This window comes from Aythya marila, assembly GCF_965140915.1.
Source record: "Aythya marila genome assembly, chromosome: 23".
NCBI lineage: Eukaryota > Metazoa > Chordata > Aves > Anseriformes > Anatidae > Aythya > Aythya marila.
In genome coordinates, this window is record NC_139064.1 from 46,533 (window position 1) to 61,180 (window position 14,648).

A 14,648-nucleotide genomic window follows, 5' to 3' on the forward strand; every position below is an offset into this window, starting at 1 on the left:
AAGTAAATAATCACCAAAGCCATGTCCCTGCCTCAGCCCACTCTTTTATGGGACGTGAGGCTTGTTCACATGCAAATCTTTTAGCTCTTGTGAGGGGAGCAAACCCCAAAATGCCAATGGGAAAGGCTTTGCTCAGGTCCCAAACACCTTGCTGGCATCCCAGCACCCTCTGTGGAGCCACAGAGGGGAGAATTTTGCCCCTTTTGCAGGCATGGTGTTGTGCCCAGCTACATGAGAAACCTATCCACAGCCGTGTGATGCTGGGCCAGGGATCGGGTGTGCTGCAGTCGGCAGCAGCTGCTGCCTCGGCTGGCCCCAGGGCTCAGCAGGCGCCAGGCACAATCCTCGTCAGTGCCAATTAAAGCAGCCAAATTGCTGTGTCACTGGCCGAATATGGGGGTCCCTGGCAGGGCTCGCTGCAGCCCTCCCATGGGAGGCAGAAAAGCTCCAGGGACCTATGGCCGGAGCCTCCTCCTGCCAGGACAGGGCTGTGGGTTTCTGCACACTGCCTCCCTGCACGGGCAGGACCAGAAAGGCCGTGCTCAGGCTGCTCCTTCGCCCACCAACCTCCGTACTGCTGCTTTCTGCTCCTTGGTGTCCCTGCCTGCAGTGAGGGTCAGAGGGAAGTGAAAAGCTGCCCTGCTCACCAGCACTATGGGAGCGAGCAGGAGGGTGACAGAGCATCCATCCTGCCCGGTGCACATCACCCACAGCTATGGTACATGCCGCTGGGGGATGCCCTTACTCTGTAGGACCAGATAAGCTGCTGCCAGAGAGCATTTCAGTTGCTGCCAAAATAAAAATCACCTTTACAACAGGCTTTGTCTAGGTTATTGGTAGTAACTCCAGAGATAACCCTCTGCTAGTGGCCGTCAGTCACCTGAAGTGGCTGCTTGTAAGGGCAGGAACTTCCCAGCCCTTGAGAAGCAACTGCTCTGTGTGCAGCCCCCATGCTGCTGGGCACACACTGCACCAGCCTCGAGCACCGCACACACCACATCCCACTCTCTGCAGCACCCACCCGGGTCCCTAAAAACAGCCACGGGGCCTGGGCTGGGGCTACCACGGAGCGGATCCTAAGGGAGAAGTGGCCAGATCAGTTCAGAGCTCTCTCATCTTCATGTTTTGGAGATGATGCCAGCTCACTGTGTGCCCATACCACACCTGTTGTGGCATGCTCCCAGTCCCCCGGTGCCTGCAGTACCCCAACACTGCTGCAGTGGAAACATGCAGCATTAGCAGCCTCTATGCTGCTCTTTTCCCCCTCTGGCTTTCATTAGTGCTGCCTTAGCTCTCCACCAAGTTCATTCTCCTTTGCTGCGCACTTGCAGGCTCGTCCTGTGCCAACTTCACAGCTTGCTGCCCAGACGATGTCTCCAGGAGCATGAAGACAGCTGCCCCAGGCAGCACGGTGCTGGCACTGCCTGGTGGCAGCCGGGGGCTGCTCCTCACCCCTGTGCATGCCGGAGCCTGGTGGGTTTGCTGAGCTCTGGAAGCCAGGGCTGCCTCCCAGCCCCGCAGACAGGCTGCAGAGGGAATGCAGAACGGCAGCCAAGTGCTCTCCAGCCCTGCCAATGTTTTCGATGCCTTTCTGTTTCACTGGTGGAGCTCAAACCAGCAGCTCCAGCACTTGTGTCAGGGGCTGCTGGGAATGGGCTCGCAGCCTTTTTATTTTCTTTCTCCGCAAAGAAACAAAGCCCAAGTTATCCCAGAAATCTAAACAGACACGGGCTCACTGAATCAACAGTGTCTGTGGCAAACCCAGAGACACGCAGTCTGCACTTTCCCAGGGGGATGCAGGCTCCTGAGACCACCTGGCCTTTGCACGAGTCCGAGGACAGGGTCCTATTGTGACAGGACCGAATCCTGACTCGGCCAGACCCCCAATCCTCCCTGGGGTGCTGGGTGTACTGGGTGTGCTGGGTGAGCCCAGAGCACTTCAGCGCCAGAGACAGGCTGTGCAGCTCACCCAGGACTCAGCTGAGAGCAGCAGTGCCCCGTGGTCCATGCACAGTAGAGCCCTTCTCCTCCTGCCACTTCTGGACACCCCCAGGCTTTGCCCTGCACTTGGGCAGCTGACAAACGATGCCGTGAGCCTGGCGGAGAGCAGGGGCACAGCCTGGGGCTGTCACTTTCAGGGGGCTAAGGGCTGGCTCCCCCTCCAGAAGGGTGAATTAAAGCTCAGCCACCTGTGAGGCCAGCACAGAGCCGCCAAACCTTGCCTGTGGAGCTCACGAGCATGGCACCTTCAGCATTTAGCAGCAGCTCCACAACCAGCTCTTTGGGGCACAGCCCAGGGCGTGGGCTGGAGGGATCTCCCCTGGGTACAGAGGATGGGTGAAAGGCACAGGGGGGAGCCTGGGGGCTACACTGCAGACCTTTAACGCCGCGAGCTGGGCTTTAGCACACCACAAGCCCAAAGCTTCCCCTCGGACAGCTTTCTAAGGCCAGGACACGGGCAGGATCCAGCCTGGGGCTGCAGCCGGGAGCCCGGAGCCCCCCGGTAGATGGCACGCACGGCCCCGGCGCGGCGCTGGCGAGAAACCCGAGCCGGGGAGACACTCCCCGGGAGCTGCCGGGGGCCGGGAAGGAGGAAACACGGGCTGTGCCCGGCCACAAGCCGCTCCTGCTGCGCGGAGGAGGGAGCGACATGGGCAACCGCTGCAGCTGCGGCCGCCCGCGGTGAGTGGGGCGGCGGCGGGCAGGGGGTGGGCATCTCCCCCCCCAAACCGCCACCGCCACCCCGATAAGTTTTTTTTGGGGGGGTCCGCAGCCCGGCTTCCCCCTGGTCGGGGCTGAGAAGAGCCGAGGGACCGAAAATCAGATCCCCCAAAGCAAAGCAAGCGCCGGGAGGGGCACCCTGCAGGCAGGGCACTCGTCGGGGACCCCCTGTCCGCTCCTGTCCCCGCTTGGGGAGCCCTGGCAGCTCCTCCTGGTGCTGTGGGTCCGTGCCCCTGGGGGGACACAGCCCTTTAACCCCCCCCCCAGCCCACTATTTCTTGATGAAAAAGGGCAGAGGGGGGAGCATCCTGCGGTGCCAGGTCTGCTGAGCCGCCGGGGGGGGTGCGAGGGGGGAGCGGCGGCTGCCGGCCGGAGCCCGGAGGACGTCCCCTGCTCCAGCGCCGGCTTTGCGAAAGCGTCCGAAAATCGCCGCCGCTTTTTTAATAATTAAAAGCGGCACAGCATCACCTAGCGGCTGCAGCAGGGGAGGGGGGGTCAGGAAGTTCGGGATTCAGGGCTAGAAAGTGCAGGTGGGAGGCAGGTGGGTGACATCTCCCCACCAAAAGCCCCTTTTCCTACGTCCTCTGCCCGGTGACTGGGGGAAATGAGGCACCGGGGGCATCCCTTGGGACAGGGCTGGGGGCGGTGAGAGCCAGGGGTGCTCTCATGTCGTGGGGCGCTGCCAGGTCCAAGCAGTGCCAGGCCCTGTGCAAACACTGCTGCTACTGAAGGAGGAACAAACCCGGATCTGGAGGTCACTCGCCCAGGCAGGGTCGAGCAGGAGAGCAGCTTTGTGCTCTGACTGGGGAGCAGCAATGGCTCCTGCAGGCTCCTCTGGGGCAACGTCAAGTTCTGCCATCCCAAGGGACCGGGGCTGCTGTGTCCTGCGTGATTTTATTCCCAGAGGCTGCCTGGAAAGCAAGAAGCTGGCGTGGAGTTTCTGCTGGTGGCAGCAGGGGCAGGGCTCTGGCCAAAGACCCTTTTGCCCCCAGCACCCCTGAGGGACTTGAGTGCTACCACCTGCTGTAGGGGCTGTGTGGGGCCCTAAAAAAGCAGAGCTCTTTAGCTCTCTCTCCCCAGGAGCATCTTTCCCTGCCCTGCACAGGGAAATGCCTGGGTGAAGGTAAATGGGGATATGCTGTTGGTAACATGGGCTGTGGGACACCTACAGAGGACCACGACCAAGCACAGTGAAGCCCCACTGCAGCAGTTTGCGTGGTTCATGGCTTCACCTCAGTGACAGAGGGGGAAAAAAATGCTACCTAATTTTAGTTCAGGCATCAGAACCGCTTGTGTTTTTGGGTATTTTCTCAGCACGACAGCAGTGACAGCAAAGAGCTGGGCTTCCTAAAGAAAGCTGAAACTCACAAAAGGGCTCAGGGGAGGCAGGCACCCCGCTGCTGGATGGAAGATCCTGGTCATGATCGCTGCCAAAGTGTGGGCCTTAAGCGGGGGCAAATGGCAAGAGACCGAGGAGGTTCCTGACATTTTCAGAGAAAAGCCATTACCACAAAGCCATAGCCTTGTGTAGGGCAGAGATCAGGATGCTGCTGAGACAGGGAAAGGAGAAGCAGCGTATCGCTGTGCGCTGTCATGCAGAATACAGCCTAGCAGGCTGTGAGTTAGTTACAACACATATGACCTGGTTTTGAGAAGAGGAGGGGAGAGGTTTACCCTGCTCTCGTTTCCCTTGCCACATCCTTTCTAATTACTGCAGATCTGAGGCAAGGAGATGCCATCTCCTGCTGGGCCACGATTAGCCTGCAGACAGCCTCAGCGTACCTCCAGCCTACACACTACCTGCTAACGCTCTCTCTGCAAAGAAAGACAACCCAAACAAGACAGAGCAGCTTGGAAAGCTGGTTCAGGGACCCACCTCCCAGGAAAGAGGCAAGGGACCCTGTCAATTTTACTTCAAATGGCATTATTTTAATTACAGTGCACAACCTGCCTGAATACTGTAAGGAAGCAAAGGCCTGAGGTACACAAGGCTTGCCAGGGAGGGCCCTGGAGACCCTGCGAGCTCACAGGAATGTTGGAGGAGGGAGCTGAAAGTTAAAATTCCCCCTCCCCCCCAAGACAAGGTTGCCTTGCTGGCAGATTTTGTCTGCCAGGGACTGGAGGGCTGGCGGGACACAGCAGAGGGGTGAGAAGCAGCATTGGATCCTGTTGTACAGGCATGCCCCCCCCTGCTTTCCCCAGGGCTGCCTTTGACTTCCCAGCTCCAGCAGGCCTAGTTAATCATTGCTGGCCATTTCAGAGGTTTTCCAGGTTCTTGGCCGTTATTTTCCTTTTCTCCTTTTGCCATTAGAGCACCAAAGCCATTACTGCACAAACCAGCCACCTCCCCAAAATGCCTCTAAAAGAAGACAGAGGCAAAGCTCTGCCTCGGGGGCTGCTTTGTGGCAGACCTGCCTGGCGAATGCACACCCCGTGGGACACACGCTGCTCCTTGGTACCAGCTGGGAGCTCTTCAGCCCCTTTCAGAACACTGCCTGCCCCTTTTCAGCTGTGCTACAGCCCACAGGGGGCTGGCACCTGCTCTCCTCCAGACATGTGAGTGTGCTGCAAGGATAATATTTGCTTTGTGCTGCAGGGCTAACATTTGCTTCGTGCATCTGGCACGGAGTGTGACACGGCTCTGCTCGGCTAGGCAGATAGGAGCTCAGCTCCTGGCTCTGTTGTTGCAGCAGGAAGGAATTTGGCTCCCATCCGCACCATGGCTGGGCCGTAGCTGTGTTTGGCTTGTTGCTCTCTGGTCACACAGGTACAGACAAGATTAGGGTTTGGCTTGGCTTGTATAAAGCGCGCAGCTTGTTTGGTTTGGTAGCGTTTTAGGTGGAAAGCTGTGAACAGGAAAAACACAGTCTGAAACATTAAATCAGCACATGGGCTGTGCAGCTCTTCCTTGGGCACGGGGGCTAAAGCACGGGGCATGGGGCTATCAGAGCATCTGGCCCTAAGAGAAATGTTTTGTGCTAGCTGAGATCACGCTCAGCACCCCATATCTTTGGCAACTGAGCTGTGGAAACACAGTTGCAAAACCACAGTGAAATCTGTTCCCACTCACACTGATGCAGGTCCATAGGGACAACCAGACAGGGCAGGACAGCAAGGAGCCTTGTGGGTGTCTATAGGGCACGGTAGATGATTCACAAAAGAAGGAAATGCAGCCCCACGTCTCTCCCTTGGACCTTTTCCCTACAAAAGCTGCTCAGGTTCAGAGGGTGCCTCATTCCACCAGCAGGGCTGGAGCCTGTGGAGCTGGTCAGGGCGTCCTGGCAGCCCCAGACACCACAAACAGCATGGATTCAGTACCCTGGGGTGGTGCATTTGGGTTTGCGTGTTATGAGAGCAGAGGCTGGGGCTTCTCCGGGCTGATGTCTCTCTCTCATTTCAGGAACTGTCTTTCACTTTTTAAAAGGAAGAAGGAAAAGCAAGGTAAGGATTTGTGAAGATGCTCTACAGCACAAGAACAGGGGACATAAATCAGCCCCTGGTTAGCTGGCATTCATCAGCGCTGGCTGTAAATGGACCCCTGAGGCTGAGGTGCTCTCCCAAATTCTTCTGTACCTAACCTTTCTCAAGAGCAGAGGCAAGAGGCAAAATTTCATTAAAATTTACAGCGAGGGGTATGATATGCCATGGAGCTCGGCAAGGGGGAGGGAAGGGGCTTCAGAAGTATCTTTAAAATACCAAAGTCTCGCATCGAAAAGTTTGTGAGTGCTCTCAAGAGGCAGCAAAGCAGAAGCTGCATCAAACTCCCCTAAGTGCCACAAACATCCATCTGAATATCAGTGTCCCAGGATAAAGGGGGGTCCTACATAGCCCAGTCGTGTCCTGTGGCCTTTGGACCATGCTGGGCAAAATATGTTTGCAGGCAGCAGAGGAAATAACAAAGTTAAAACTGGATCTGACTTCTCCAAGGGCCTGACAAGGAAGCTCTCTGTGCTGTGTGAGTCTTCCTAGGTTCTGCCAAGAACATTGCGGTCCACAGCATGTTGTCATCCCAGGAAACCTTATTTTTTCCAAAGAAACAAGCCCAGGCTTTCTTCTCGGAGGCAGGCCTCAAAGACAGCATTAGGGCTGAGGATGTCAGATGGGGTGGAAATTTGATTTGCGTCCAGTGGAGAGAGCCCATGTGCCAGATGCTGCATTTCTGAATTCAGAGATGGAACAATAAACAGTTGTGTTAACCTGATCCGCTGGTGTTTCTTTTTCAGGAACTGATTTGATACACGAGAGCCAACAGCACCAGCCTGGCAGGAAGGTAAACAGCTTCCCAGAGTTGTTTTGCTTACGGGATACCGACAGGACAGAGCTGACCATCACCTCCTGGCCTAGAGGGGTCAGGGAGATGTGGGGCCATTATGCACAGCTGTGAAATGCCTCATCTGATGTAGGCTGGGTTTGGCTCTGGGAACAATGTGGAAATGTTTTTTTTCCCCTAAAAGTGAAGTGGAAGCAGTAGGATGAAACCTGTCTCTCTGAGCAGGAGGTGTCAGAGGGCTGGGGGTGCTGGGGGCAGCATGCAGGCATCTGGGCAGGTGTAGCAGTAGCCCAGAGCTGACCGTCTGGAGCTTTTTCTCCCCAAAGGCTCCAACGTACGAAAATGTCTCGGACTCTCCCATCTACGCCACTGTGAGTAAACCCAAGAACATGAAGCAGGACGACAGCATTCATTATGCAGACATCCAGGTGTTCACCAAGATCCGGGAGCGCTCCGCGGAGGAGGTGAAGAACTTGCAGATGCAGAATGCCACAGAGTATGCCACCCTCAACTTCCCCCGGCCCAGGCTGAAATATGACAGTAAGAACGGGACGCTGGTTTAAAAGGCTTGGTGCCTCCCTCCTCGTTCAGCAGCAAAAGGATTTCACAGACTTAGAGATGCCGTAGACTCGAGCTAACCTCATGGACACGTTGTGTCTGCCTGCGAAGCAGAGAGGCTGTGTCTTCCACCTGCGTGTGCCTTCAGAGGACAGAGGCATATTTATTCTCACATGAGGAACAGTTACCTGTCTGGTTCTGCTGGCAAAAAAAAAAAGCCACTTCTTCCCCTTGGAAAATCCATGTTGCCTCTGAAGCTGGCAACCCATCTTCTCTCCGCCCTGCGAGAAGGCAGAGCTGCTGCTTGGCTGGTAATGGCTAAAATCACAGCCTGGAGCTGCCAGGAGGATGTTCCAAGTGCGGTTGTGCCGGCAGATTTGGGAACAGGGGATAGAGGAGTCCATACTGGGACAAGGGAGATGTTGCCTGGGATTTTATGTTGAGGTTAAGAAAATTCTGCAACGTGCAGAATGATATGGGGATGATACTGTGAGGAAATTGTATGGAAGTTTTAAGAGTATCTGCCGCAACGTTTTCCTCCAACACCAGCCACTGTATGCTGCAGTCATGCACTCTGTGCATCCCTCTTCTAAAAAAGCAGTGTTTTACAGCCATGCACAGCATACTGAGACCAAGGCCAGAAATGCAGAATTAACTGAAGGGTACAGAACAATTCCTTTCACTGAAGGGCGGTACTGACACGCATCCTTACCCCAAGGTGCACAAAAGTGAGCACTGAGCTCTTGGCTCTGACTGGCAATGAAAGAAGGCAGATTTGCAGGTTATCTGTAGGGCAGCCATTTAAAAGCCACTGCCTATATTTAGGGCAGTTATCCAATCCTTAGAGCACAGTAGCTGTTTGCATGCCTGAGACACTAGGAATGAATCCTGGCCAACTTTAGAGAAGGCTTTGGACTTTTTCTCCATGTTTTCTTATTTTGTATTGTCAGCCTTAGTTATAAAACCCTGTAAAGCAGAGCACATACCATGTGGTGTTTTCTGCTAAAGCTCCCAAATACACATTTGAGAATTTATGGGTTTAAAATAATGTCAGTAATGCAGTACAGCAGCCATCCAAAAGGCTTCTGCCACTGGATTGAGATTGACATTTGCACCATTGGCAGTAGCAGAGTGCTCCCAAGCAGTGTCCTCAGGCCCTAAATCAATGATTAGCACGTTCTGTTCCTCAGCAATGGTCTGCATAACCAAATGCAGGTCATGGAACAACCTGTTTATTGCCATTGTTGAAAAATGGACTTCATTGTACACTTTATAAACATGCATCATTTTGCATATTATGGCTTAGCTATATGAAAAAAAAAAAAAAAAAGAAAAAAAAAAAACATGAAGGAGTTCCTGCTCGTTACAAAAAATAAAGCTGGTACGGGTAGTGTGTACTAAGATGAAAGTGTTTTAAGGACCAATCCTACAATTTTTCTGCTCTTTTTGCCTGTGCTATCCAGTGGACCTCAGCAGGGCTATTAAAAGGCCAGAGTAAGGTTTGCAGAAGGAAGAAATTTGTCTCCATTTTCAATAATGGAGACAGTTTATTTTTCTGCCTGAACTGTGGTTTTTTTTGCCCATGCTATTGAACTGACCTCTGCACGGCTATTGCAAGGCCTGCAGCAAAAGACCCTTCACTTACAATGGGCACAGTATTATGCTGTTTGAGGGCTGGCTCTTCTGAGTGCCAAGGACAAAAACCCATAGCGAGGAGGACTGAATGGGCAGGGGGGGACAATTTAGGGGACACGGGACTGCCTGAGCACTCGGTCCTGCTTAGCCCAGCCACCGGAGGGGCTCCCGGGACACAGCCCCAGGCCCAGCCAGTGCTGAGCAGCAGCTGGGGACCTCCTCGCACTGAGCTGCTGGTACCAGAACTGAAAAGGCACACGGGTTAAAGCTCAAACCAAGCCCTCTGCAGCGCAGGAATAAATATATATATATATTTAATACATTTATTAAGTATAGACTATAATTCACCAGAGGGGAGGTTTTCTGGAAGGTGCTGACTCCAACAAGTCATTTTTAAAGACAATTTGACAGAAACTGCCTGTTACTGCAGTGTCAAGCACCGTGAAGGGTCTTTTTTTGTGGTACTGGAGCTTTCCTCACCACCAGGCAAGCTGGGGTTGGGGACAGCCCAGCACTGGGTCTGCTCCTGGGCACAGCCTGGGGTAAATCTGCACATGCAGCATCGACTTGTACCAGTGTGGCACCGGGAAAAGCAGGGCCTTGGATCTCTAAAATGTGAAAATCACGTATTTTAGAGTAAGGGTTTTTCTAAAAGCCTTTATTTTGCAGTGAATATTAACAGATTCCAGCTACATGCCCGGTGTTACCCAAGGTTGCCTGTTTAGGGGTTAAACGAGTGTTAAACGCATCAAGTGCTCCTCGGACATTAAACACTTGATTTTCAGCGTGAACTGATAAATTCGCACTTTATCCCGGTGGCAGGGGGTTCCTGGGGCTGACAGGGGGTTCCTGGGGCTGACAGGGGACCTCGCCCCCATGGAAACGCCCTCGCCTTCGGGGGCCGAGCCCTCGGTCCGGCCCGCCCCGTTCCCAGCCCCGTTCCCGTCACCATGGCAGCGGCGACGCGCGGGGGCCGGGTCCGCAGCCGGCCGGCCGCAGGCAGGGCCTCGGCTCCCGGTTCTCGGTGCCACTGCAGCCCCGGCGTTCCTCAGCCCCCGGGACCCTCCGTTCCCCGCAGCCCGGTGTCCCCGGGCCTGCCCCGCTCCTGCTCCAGCCCCCTCCCCGGTTGCCCGTCCTCGCTCCGGGCCCCCCTCGTCTCTTGCTGCCAGCACGGTGGACCCCAAAAGCCCCAGCCCGCAGCAGGGGCAGCAGCAGGCCTGGGCTCCGGCAGCCTTCAGACCCCTGACTTGCAGCCCTGGACACGCCAGAGACAGCATCAGCCATCGGCCTACAGGTTATATGCCTTTAAAACATCTTTAAATATCGCATTTGCCACTGCTGTGCCATTTCTTTCCCCATGAAAGTCTTTCATGGGGTCTTTCTCGTGGGGTGTCTCTTAAGGAGTCTCACCGTTTTCCATTCTGGTAGCTCGTCCAAACTCCCCCACCTCTCCTTTCACCAGACATTTCTCCAGAATCCCAAAAGAAGACAGAGCAAAAAAAAAATACAGATTACCCCCAAAATCCCAAATATAAATGTCAGTTTGGGGAATTGTTTCCTAAAGTTACTTACGAGTGTTTGCTGTCAGGGTCGTTTAACACTGAATCAAATAATACCCTGAATATTTGACACAAAGGAATTTGGATTCTCCTTGCACAAATGCAGAAGATAATTAGACCCTATGTGCACTATGAGCTAATGTAATCAGCAATCTTTTCTACATAACGTTTCAGAGGAATTCTGCCCCATGTACATCCTTTACATGTGGAACAAAATATGAAAATGTATATTTTTCCCTAAGATAGTAGCCCTTAAATATATATTTTTTTTCAGGCAGTAATAAAAGGGGGAAACTTTCCTCCTTTCTGTTGGCTATATTCAGGCATTGCATTGCTAAGTCTGTTTCCCTCTAAGAAAATTCTTTGTTCTTAATATGTTTGCTTCAAGGGGGGAGGAGCACTGCTGCTACGTTCCTCCTGGCGCTGAGCTGTGGCACCCAGCATGGGAACTCCAGTGGATGTGGTGCCCCATCACACATCACAGCCTGCTGCATCGTCCGTGAGTTCCCTGGAGTATTTTTTGTGCCTGAGCATTGTTTGGGATGCTTAATGGGAGGCTGGGAGAGAGCACTCAGTGACACGAAAGCATTAGTTGTTTTAGACAGGTTCCTGCAGTCGTGGCTGCACAAGCTTTGTCTTGAACCTCACTCCAACTAAATTATTATTAGCAAGAGCTCAGCTGTGGCTGTTGATTCTTCTCTCGTTCTCAAGCACTGATAAGGTAAATAATCAGTGAATGTTGATAAAGTGCTTTAAAATCCTTGCATAGAGAGCTTGAGGGAAGGCTCAGGTGTTTGTGCTGGTGTTGTGCTGTGACACGACGGCTGTCACCTCACAGCTACAGGAAATGGAGCAGGAACTGGGCTGTGTCGTGCACCTTGCCCAGGATTCAGCAGGCGAAAGCACAGAGGTTATGCTGAAAGCAGCCAGGAGAGGGCAGTGGCACCAACCAAACTGCCACCCGGCGCGTTTGTTTTGAAGGTCACTCGCACCAGGACAAGCAGGCGCCGAGATCCTTCTCGTTTCACTGCCTCCCTTTACCTTCATCTCGGAATTACTCTTCGTGAGTGTTAAAAGTCACTCTTGAAAGGTAGAATTATGAAGCATTAGTTTTTCTTCTTGCAAATACAACATTCAAAGGCAGCTTTTGTGATGCTATGCAGCTGAAGGAAAAATATTATTCCTTCTACAAGTAGCTTGAAATATAAGAGTGAAACACAAAGAGGGAAGAAATGGAGTTTAATCTTTAAAAAGTATTTTCAGCACACACAGACACCCAAGATGAATTTATGTTACCACAATGAACAGAAAAATGGCCCAGCACTCTCTACCACTCTAGCCATCAGAAATGGCCTAGTTTCTATTCTCTGACATTCCTGTTGTCAAAGCAAGGCAGTTCTGTTTCAGAGATAAGAATCCCCATGTGGAAAAAAATCTTTGATGACAGAATCTCTTACGGACAACACACTGCGAGCAGGCCGTTCCCCAAACCTGCCCTGTGTAATGGGAGCACTTTGCCCTTTTCTGTGCTCCAGCAGGTAGAAGCTCCACAGTAGGGATATCACTGAGAAATGCTTCTCAGGACTAAAAATTATATATATATTTTTAAATTTCCACTAAATGCCACTGAGGTCCATAATCAATTAACTCTTTTTCTCAATCTATCGGCTTATGATGATTTAAGCAATACATTTTACAAATTAATTTGTATTTATCCTTTGTATTTCTGTGCTGTTTGAACAGATTATCTCTTTATTCTTATTTTTAATCCTGCAAATTTGGGTCATGTCTCCAGTATAAAGTCTGTGCCTCCCTATGGTTTATCTCTTCTTCAAAGGACGAGTGTAAATATCTAGAGCTTGTAGGGATTGTGAGCATACAATATTTAATCTGCTATTAAAGTCATAAAACAAATTCTAAAAACAATCAGAGAACACCTAACAGCCATCTGCCACCTCCTTTGTGCTTCCCAAGTACATGTGATTTCTCTTTTGTACATCTGCAGTTTGTTTATTTTTAGTTCCAGAAATTGCAGGATTACAGGGAAGGGATGACCTCAGCATTGCTACCTGTAAACTTCTATGAATGTATATTTACAATGAAGCATTGAAAAACAGATAAAATATATATATTTTTTTTTTCGTTTAGATTACCAGACAAGAATATCATTGTAACGTTCACAGAAAAGGCTCCAAATGTTTTGTTGTGTTTTTCAAATGAGGTCACTTCCTTTTTGATAGGGAAAACACTCAGTTTTTATATGAAATTTTCTTGAAATTGCAAGGGCAGAGCCTACTTGTTTGCATTATACAAAATAGGGATAGATGTTTCCTGTCATCTAATTAATGGCATTTTGAGTAATTTTGAGTCTCAAAAGCAAACTGGATCGAGGTACTAACCAACAACATGTTTGTTTTTAAATGTGTATCTCACTTAGAAATGCTTGGCCAGATATTTGGAAACCTGAAGGCTCTGTCTGAATAGTGTTGAGTTGCTCTGGGGACTGGCAGACGGAGCACCTGGCAGAAGGTGGTTTCATCCATCCCGAGAGGTTTTTTGTGTTTTTTCAGGGTGTTTTGTGCAAGATGAGATGAAGTTTGAGATATTGCCTAGAGATACCTGATACTTTCTTTCTGGAATGAATGCAGTTATTTTTGATTTAGAGACTTTGCTGAGGTTCATATTTAATTCTAATTTGGAAGTTTTCAGTCTTATTTCTTCTCCAGACTCCATTGCCACCGCAGCTAGGGCAGAGCCCAGTGCTGTGCAAATATTGCAGCTGTCTTGTGGCCTGGTTTGCAGCTTCCTGCCTCTGCTGGGTTGCTGAAAACGCCGCTGTTTCTTCGGGGCTGCAGAGCAATTGCAGAGAGCTAAATCTGGCAGCTCATACAGCCTTTCCTCTCGCTTTTCTAGCTGAGCAAGACGTCTGCTATTTGCTGACTCTCTCCCTGCCCCCACACCGGACAGGGCTCGCAGTGTTTGGTGGGTTTGAAAAATCTCTTTTTACGCAGCAGGTTTCGTGTGAGCACGGCTGCTTGGAAATAGGTTTCAGATGTTTTCCCCAACTCAGCCCAGGGCCTGCATCATGTAAGCTGAAGCGTTTCTATAGGAACTGTGTGACATCTCTCCCGCTGCTCCCCGGCAGCTCTCTCGTGAGCATGCCCAGTGCAAGCCCTGACTTTGGCTCAACTCTCCGTGTGCAGTAACGGGCTGCACATATGGGACTATGAATGCGGTTCCCGATGAGCTCCAACTCTTTGTCTTTGGGAGGCGGAGAAGAGGTCGTGCCCAGAGCCCAAGGATCTGCCCTGTGTCCTCTGAGACCCTCGCCCGTCGGCGGGCTCGTGGAGAATGCTCGCCTGCTTGGCCAGGGGGAATTTGCTGGATATTCTGCAGGAGGGCTTCACGGAGGTAAATGCATGTCCCAGATCTCACGCAGACCTTCCCGGGGTAAGGCAGCGTGCTTTTGTGCAGCATCTCTTAAGGGCTGCTATGTCCCCCAGCGCTTTTTGGAGCAGAAGAGGAGAAAAACGAGCAAGATTTTGGGGCTGGGGAGGGGGCAGAGCTGTTTTCTAGCAGGAGGGAATAGGGTGCAGCTCAGCTGGGGGTCTGCAAAGCAGCAATAGTTCTGAAGAGTTTGTGGCTGGTTTACACCTGGTGGTTTTAGCTTGGAGTTCTTATTTTCTTTGCAGAGCTTTTGCTTTTGTAGCAGAAAATAAATATAAATTGCAGCGAGCTATGGAGAATGGTTTATTTTACATAATGGATTCCTTTCTTGAGCATATGAAGTCTGTATGTTTGAGGGCTGTTAGGAAGCCTGTAAATCTGCGAAGTGGGCACACAGTTCTTGGGAGAGGCTGACAAAGAGCAGGATGGTTTGTTGTTTTTTTTTTCCATCCTCTTCT

At 51.7% G+C, this 14,648-nt stretch overlaps 2 protein-coding genes across 4 annotated transcripts in view; both read left to right on the forward strand.

Annotated features, from left to right (window-relative positions):
• Positions 1 to 2,417: 2,417 nt before the first annotated feature.
• Positions 2,418 to 9,975, forward strand: LOC309886862 (uncharacterized protein C11orf52 homolog). 3 transcript variants are annotated; one of them, XM_082778148.1, is made up of 4 exons: positions 2,555 to 2,682; positions 6,122 to 6,162; positions 6,945 to 6,991; positions 7,318 to 9,975. In XM_082778148.1, the coding sequence occupies exons 1-4, from the start codon at positions 2,651 to 2,653 to the stop codon at positions 7,552 to 7,554; spliced, it is 357 nt and encodes a 118-aa protein (XP_082634274.1). In that variant the 5' UTR covers positions 2,555 to 2,650; the 3' UTR covers positions 7,555 to 9,975. The 3 variants fall into 3 exon arrangements, with proteins under 3 accessions (XP_082634273.1, XP_082634274.1, XP_082634272.1); XM_082778146.1 differs by lacking the exon at positions 2,555 to 2,682 and adding an exon at positions 5,018 to 5,277; XM_082778147.1 differs by lacking the exon at positions 6,122 to 6,162 and having other exon boundaries at positions 2,418 to 2,682.
• Positions 9,976 to 13,958: 3,983 nt separating this feature from the next.
• DIXDC1 (DIX domain containing 1) overlaps positions 13,959 to 14,648 on the forward strand; it is a 36,309-nt gene continuing 35,619 nt past the window's right edge. Inside the window, exon 1 of the mRNA XM_082778105.1 lies at positions 13,959 to 14,154. Within this exon, the coding sequence (XP_082634231.1) occupies positions 14,095 to 14,154 (60 nt within the window). The 5' untranslated portion in view covers positions 13,959 to 14,094. The remainder of the gene's footprint in view (positions 14,155 to 14,648) is intronic.

Coding starts and splice junctions, on each gene's coding strand:
- LOC309886862 (XM_082778146.1), top strand. CDS start 5,075: ATGCCTCTAAAAGAAGACAGAGGCAAAGCTCTGCCTCGGGGGCTGCTT. Junction 5,278..6,121: donor ACCTGCTCTCCTCCAGACAT/GTGAGTGTGCTG, acceptor CTCTCATTTCAG/GAACTGTCTTTCACTTTTTA. Junction 6,163..6,944: donor AAGGAAGAAGGAAAAGCAAG/GTAAGGATTTGT, acceptor TTTCTTTTTCAG/GAACTGATTTGATACACGAG.